The sequence below is a fragment of the Leptodactylus fuscus genome, chromosome 8 (genome assembly GCF_031893055.1).
Source record: "Leptodactylus fuscus isolate aLepFus1 chromosome 8, aLepFus1.hap2, whole genome shotgun sequence".
Classification (NCBI taxonomy): domain Eukaryota; kingdom Metazoa; phylum Chordata; class Amphibia; order Anura; family Leptodactylidae; genus Leptodactylus; species Leptodactylus fuscus.
In genome coordinates, this window is record NC_134272.1 from 87,981,777 (window position 1) to 87,989,276 (window position 7,500).

The following is a 7,500-nucleotide window of genomic DNA, read 5'->3' on the forward strand; positions in this document are numbered from 1 at the left end:
ATGTTTGTTCCTCAATCACGCAAAACCCGCGCCACCGATTTGGCTGAAATTTTCCACAAACAACACTCGATTGCGCAATAGGCTACTTTTCGTCACAATAGCGCACATACGTTTTTCCCAGGACCCCCACAAAACCCAAATTCACATCACTATCTCTGCAATCTCACACACTTTGGACCATAGCAAGCCACAAAATTCATATTGCCCCCTACAGCAGAGGTCAGCAACCCCTGGCACACATGCCAAGAGTGCCACTCCTGCCATATATCACTGGCACACCAGCAGCACAGGACCTGCAAAAGTTAAATGAAGTCCGAGGTCCCTTCAGTGCTCTGCTAGAGCTGAGGCATAAGGACACTCCCCTTAGAGAGGGGTGCAGGAAACCCAGGGGGTGGAGCTTAATCGCTCAGGTCTGTGCCTGCTATAGTGGTCTGCATCCTGCAAACATTCCCCAAGGAGGAGAGGAAGCTGCTAGCAAAGTGACACTGAAAAACACACAGGTACATAGGATTACTGTTCTCATTAATGTCAGCCATTTGGGGTTATTAGTTTAGTCTTAGTAACTCCATGTGCCTCACATTAATAGGAATAAACCCCATCATGTCCCTCATATTAACCCCTGTGTGCCTCATATAAAGGTTACTAATATGTGAGACATATGGAGGTACTAATAAAAGACTTCAATAATGAAGATACTTAATTATTACCTCCAAGTCTCTCACATATCAGTAACACTTACACAGGGGTTAATGTGAGGGACATGATGGGGTTAATTGCTATTAATAAGAGGCGCATGGAGTTACTAAACTGTCATGCACAGGGCCAGACTTTATGTTGCTTGCTCAAGAGTATCCTGTGCCCAAAACTTACATGTACTGGCGCAAAATAACAACTCATACAATGTCATATATCCAAGTATATTCACTTGAAATACCTCTGTCCCAAAGACACTATGTACAGTTTATACCAACACCGTATAGCGGCTGAAATACAAATTACATTCAACACAAAAGTGTTACGTATTCTCAGAATTATAGCAAAAACAAGATACACAGTTACATTTCATATCCCATACCTTATACACAGTGACTGCACCAGCAGAATAGTGAGCGCAGCTCTGGAGTATAATACAGGATAAGTAATGTAATGTATGTACACAGTGACTGCACCAGCAGAATAGTGAGCGCAGCTCTGGAGTATAATACAGGATAAGTAATGTAATGTATGTACACAGTGACTGCACCAGCAGAATAGTGAGAGCAGCTCTGGAGTATAATACAGGATAAATAATGTATGTACACAGTGACTGCACCAGCAGAATAGTAAGCGCAGCTCTGGAGTATAATACAGGATAAGTAATATAATGTATGTACACAGTGACTGCACCAGCAGAATAGTGAGCGCAGCTCTGGAGTATAATACAGGATAAGTAATGTATGTGCACAGTGACTGCACCAGCAGAATAGTGAGCGCAGCTCTGGAGTATAATACAGGATAAGTAATGTAATGTATGTACACAGTGACTGCACCAGCAGAATAGTGAGCGCAGCTCTGGAGTATAATACAGGATAAGTAATGTAATGTATGTACACAGTGACTGTACCAGCAGAATAGTGAGCGCAGCTCTGGAGTATAATACTGGATAAGTAATGTAATGTATGTACACAGTGACTGCACCAGCAGAATAGTGAGCGCAGCTCTGGAGTATAATACAGGATAAGTAATGTAATGTATGTACACAGTGACTGCACCAGCAGAATAGTGAGGGCAGCTCTGGAGTATAATACAGGATAAGTAATGTAATGTATGTACACAGTGACTGTACCAGCAGAATAGTGAGCGCAGCTCTGGAGTATAATACAGGATAAGTAATGTAATGTATGTACACAGTGACTGTACCAGCAGAATAGTGAGCGCAGCTCTGGAGTATAATACAGGATAAGTAATGTAATGTATGTATACAGTGACTGCACCAGCAGAATAGTGAGCGCAGCTCTGGAGTATAATACAGGATAAGTAATGTAATGTATGTACACAGTGACTGTACCAGCAGAATAGTGAGCGCAGCTCTGGAGTATAATACAGGATAAGTAATGTAATGTATGTACACAGTGACTGTACCAGCAGAATAGTGAGCGCAGCTCTGGAGTATAATACAGGATAAGTAATGTAATGTATGTACACAGTGACTGCGCCAGCAGAATAGTGAGCGCAGCTCTGGAGTATAATACAGGATAAGTAATGTAATGTATGTACACAGTGACTGCGCCAGCAGAATAGTGAGGGCAGCTCTGGAGTATAATACAGGATAAGTAATGTAATGTATGTACACAGTGACTGTGCCAGCAGAATAGTGAGCGCAGCTCTGGAGTATAATACAGGATAAGTAATGTAATGTATGTACACAGTGACTGTACCAGCAGAATAGTGAGCGCAGCTCTGGAGTATAATACAGGATAAGTAATGTAATGTATGTACACAGTGACTGTACCAGCAGAATAGTGAGCGCAGCTCTGGAGTATAATACAGGATAAGTAATGTAATGTATGTACACAGTGACTGTACCAGCAGAATAGTGAGCGCAGCTCTGGAGTATAATACAGGATAAGTAATGTAATGTATGTACACAGTGACTGTACCAGCAGAATAGTGAGCGCAGCTCTGGAGTATAATACAGGATAAGTAATGTAATGTATGTACACAGTGCCTGTACCAGCAGAATAGTGAGCGCAGCTCTGGAGTATAATACAGGATAAGTAATGTAATGTATGTACACAGTGGCTGTACCAGCAGAATAGTGAGCGCAGCTCTGGAGTATAATACAGGATAAGTAATGTAATGTATGTACACAGTGACTGCACCAGCAGAATAGTGAGTGCAGCTCTGGAGTATAATACAGGATAGGTAATGTAATGTATGTACACAGTGACTGTACCAGCAGAATAGTGAGCGCAGCTCTGGAGTATAATACAGGATAAGTAATGTAATGTATGTACACAGTGACTGCACCAGCAGAATAGTGAGTGCAGCTCTGGAGTATAATACAGGATAGGTAATGTAATGTATGTACACAGTGACTGTACCAGCAGAATAGTGAGCGCAGCTCTGGAGTATAATACAGGATAAGTAATGTAATGTATGTACACAGTGACTGCACCAGCAGAATAGTGAGCGCAGCTCTGGGGTATAATACAGGATAAGTAATGTATGTACACAGTGACTGCACCAGCAGAATAGTGAGCGCAGCTCTGGAGTATAATACAGGATAAGTAATGTAATGTATGTACACAGTGACTGCACCAGCAGAATAGTGAGCGCAGCTCTGGAGTATAATACAGGATAAGTAATGTAATGTATGTACACAGTGACTGCACCAGCAGAATAGTGAGCGCAGCTCTGGAGTATAATACAGGATAAGTAATGTAATGTATGTACACAGTGACTGCACCAGCAGAATAGTGAGCGCAGCTCTGTAGTATAATACAGGATAAGTAATGTAATGTATGTACACAGTGACTGCACCAGCAGAATAGTGAGCGCAGCTCTGGAGTATAATACAGGATAAGTAATGTAATGTATGTACACAGTGACTGCACCAGCAGAATAGTGAGCGCAGCTCTGGAGTATAATACAGGATAAGTAATGTAATGTATGTACACAGTGACTGCACCAGCAGAATAGTGAGCGCAGCTCTGGAGTATAATACAGGATAAGTAATGTAATGTATGTGCACAGTGACTGCACCAGCAGAATAGCGAGCGCAGCTCTGGAGTATAATACAGGATGGAACTCAGGGTCAGTACAGGATAACAAATGTAATGTACACAATGAGTGCAGCAGCAGAACAGTGAGTGCAGCTCTGGAGTATAGCATGCACTTTAATTTAAGATCTGTACAGGATCTGTAATGTAATATAATGGTAAAGTAACTCAAGTTTTCATCCAAAAATTAAAAACCATCATAGTATAGTAGTCATAGTCAGCAGATCTCCCCAGTGCAATGACAGATCATGTGGTTCCAAGCGGCCAAGTCCCCAAGATGCATAACGTTCTGGGAGACTAGTAGAAGTTACTTATGTTTTGGTAGTATACCCCAGTCTTATTACACACTCTCAATCCTACTATCCCTTGGACCTTCTGGAGATGCCTCACCGAGGAGGGAACATTATTTCACATTTTCTGCAGCTGCTCTTTGATTCGGCCTTTTTGGGCAGAGGTTATAGCACTACCTGATGAGCTCTTTCTCCAGGGTGTCCCACTTGATCCTTCCAGTTTTTTTGCTTAACTTACCTCCTCGACACTTTGCCAAAAAGACCCCCGAGCTGTTCTTGTACCTCTGCACTGCTTCTAAATCACTTATAGCCCTTCATTGGAAAATTGTGCGTCCTCCTAGTGGCCCAGCCCTTGTGGATCGCCTCAAGGACATACGCAGCCTAGGAGTCCTCACGGCTACCTCAACCATTCTACAGATGCCTTCCAGTCCATCCTGAATCTATGGGCTACATATTGCAGTCTTCATAGTCTCTGACTCTTTCCCCCTTGTCTCTTCGTTCCTCTTCTTCTCCCTCTTGGTCTGTTTCTGTATTCGGTTCTCTATCTTCTTATTAATGTTGTATTGATTATTATGTTATGCTTTTTGTTATATGTATAACTAGCTTTTACCCGCGACTTCGTCTGCGGAACCTTGACTGTGTGCGTGACGCACCTGGCTGGGAACGCAGGCTTGTTCCTTTTTGTTGTGTCCGCAGGGGGGCCTTCCTACTTGCAAGGGTCCATGGATTCTCTGTGCGAACCTTGCGGCCCTCTTAAAGTGTTTACCGCCTTTCCTTACTGGTGCCTGCTGGCCCCCTTTCTCCCTACCCACTTCCCCTAGTGGTCACTCCTTGCAGCTACCTCGTGCCCCTTTGCGACCTAGGAACGTGGCATGTGGGGCATGGGTTAAGTGAGTGTGAAGGCAGTGTACAGCGGCGAGTACAGGAGAGAAGCGCTGTGCACTTACCAGTGTGGTTGTCCTGGAGGGCCTGAGGACGGTTATTAAGGCAGTGTCCTTGCGATGGAGGGCCTCTGGAGGTGGGTGAAGGCTCCCAGCAGCATCGGGGAGTGTGTCGGCCTGCAGAGGCAGTGAAGTGTGAGAAGGATACTGCGGAGCTGTGAGGGGAGAAGTGCGTAGCCGTTGACGGAATGGTGACTTACCAGTCTCCTTGCCCTGGAGGGCCTGTGGAAGGGCGGGTAGGCAGTGTCCTGGGCCCGAACGGATGGTGGAGACTCAGGAAGGCCTGTGTTAGCCGTGGAGAGCTGGGGAGGTGCGGGAAGGCTCCCACCGGCGTTGAGCAGTGGTGTGTCGGCCTGCAGAAGATTTTGTGCGTGTGTCCACAAAATGGTGGCGTGCAGAAAGACGTTGTATAGAGGGGGAAGCTGCGCATGCGCGTGTAGTGGGCGGAGTCGGGGAGCGTAAGATGGCTGATCCACAGCCTTGAAGAGGTTTCCCCCTGGACGGAGATGAACGTGAGGGGTATTGGGTGAGGGTATATTGACATGTTGTATTGTGGGGTTAGGGGCTAGGCTTGAGAGGCCAATAGGGAGTGTGTGGCTTGTGTGAGTGGTCAAAAATGTGTGGGATTGTAGAGCTCATGCTGTGAGTTTGGGGTTTGGGGGTGTCCTGGGCAAAATGTGTATGTGTGAGTGGAACGAAAAGTAGCCTATCGTTCAATCCTGCCTAAAAACTATGTTTTGTGAAAATTTCACGCAAATCGGTTAAGGCATTTTTGCGTGATTGAGGAACAAACATCCAAACATCCAAACATCCAAACACACAAACATCCAAACACACATACTTTCACCTTTATAATATTATTAAGATATATTTTTGAAAATTTAATAAAAATTACAGTTTAATAGAAAATAATCGTCGTCATGGTTGTGTTCTGCAGACAGCTGAGGACTCTTTAGCCTTCCCTCCTTATAACTTTGCTGCCTCTCTCTCATGTGGCGCAGTCATACATCTCACGTTCTTTTACTTGGCGCCTTCACAGTCAGTTTTTGCCTCTTATGAGGCTTGTATTCTTATTATCCCAGATCTTCGGTTGTAATCTGGACCTGTCGTTGCGTTGATACGTTTGTTGATACATTGTTACTAGTGAGCTGTTTCCACAGACACCACCACCGATACAATGTATCAAATTCTAAAGCTTTCAATCCTTAGTCTTATTCTTTACAATGACAAATTGCTGCTCAATTGTAATAATTGTTCATTGCTGGGAACGTTGGAGTCTTGGAGACGTCTTATGTACCGTTCTTGGCCGACCTTGTCACCAATATGACACGTTGTTGGGACACTCCTACCTCCCATATTATATAAAGATCAGCAGCAACGTCCTGGCAACCTCAGTCTTGTATACAGAACTTATACCTGGCAGATACAGATCATCATCATGGTGAGTTACAATGTGGTAGACAAGTATTCCATTTATCATGTTCTGTATGTTATTGTACCATATGTATATATATTTATATGTAGTATGACTTACTTATATATCTTATGATATAGAAGACAGGATCACTCCAGAGCTGCATTTACAATTCTGCATCCCCTCCTCCCTCTCATTTTTAGTATTTTATTCCAGACTAGTTTCACCAATCTTTACACTACCACTTATTAGTAATTACCAGACTTGGTGAAATATGGTAAGTGATGTCTGACGGCTGGGACTGCCACTAATAAAGAGAATGGGCTCCATTGTTCCTTCATGTAGCTGAGCCTGTGCATTGCCTTGTGCACAATCAAGTGCTCATAGATATGAATTGAGCAGAATTGCATGCTTGAGAGCCCGTCCACTCACATGGGAGGATAAAGGACCTCCATTCTCATGATCTGTGGGGGTCCCAGTTGTCATACCTCCACCGATCAGACCATTATCTCCTATTCTGTAAGGGTCAGTATTAGTAAACCTCTTTAATTAGCTTTTTAGAAAAGAGAAATGTGGTTTCTGTCCATCATCTCAGCTGTAGAAATCACTGCTTGTCGTCAGGAGCTCAGATAACTACATGTCCCAGGACACTTTGCCCAGGTGCCCCCAAGCGAGGGAAGGCTCCATTACATCAATGACAAGCAGTAGTTATATGGAGGATTCCAAAATATGAGCAGGATCCTGGAGAACCAGGATAGGAGAGGCTGCAGACGGTGTCCCGTGGCCATGTCACAGGCCATGAGGACACTTCAGCCTCGGCATCTAGGAGTCCAGATTAATGGAAGCAAACTGAATAAGATTCCATGACATCTGGAGAATACACAGGGCCAGGACGATCTGGTGCCCAGTGCACATTATGGCTGATATATCAATACCCAGATGCCACTGACACCAGAGATCAGAGTTATAGGTGACAAATTGCCAGGCATTCACTGGAAGATCCCTTTAAGACGATCTACAATTATCACATTCACATAAGGTAATGGAAATAATCAAAGCCATATAAAATCCAGGTTACAGTTTTGGTTCATGTT

General features: G+C 44.1%; 1 protein-coding gene across 1 annotated transcript in view; it reads left to right on the forward strand.

Annotated features, from left to right (window-relative positions):
• Positions 1 to 6,305: 6,305 nt before the first annotated feature.
• LOC142216638 (tubulin alpha-1A chain-like) overlaps positions 6,306 to 7,500 on the forward strand; it is a 3,226-nt gene continuing 2,031 nt past the window's right edge. The window contains exon 1 of the mRNA XM_075284619.1: positions 6,306 to 6,433. Coding sequence (XP_075140720.1) covers positions 6,431 to 6,433 — 3 coding nt within the window. The 5' untranslated portion in view covers positions 6,306 to 6,430. The remainder of the gene's footprint in view (positions 6,434 to 7,500) is intronic.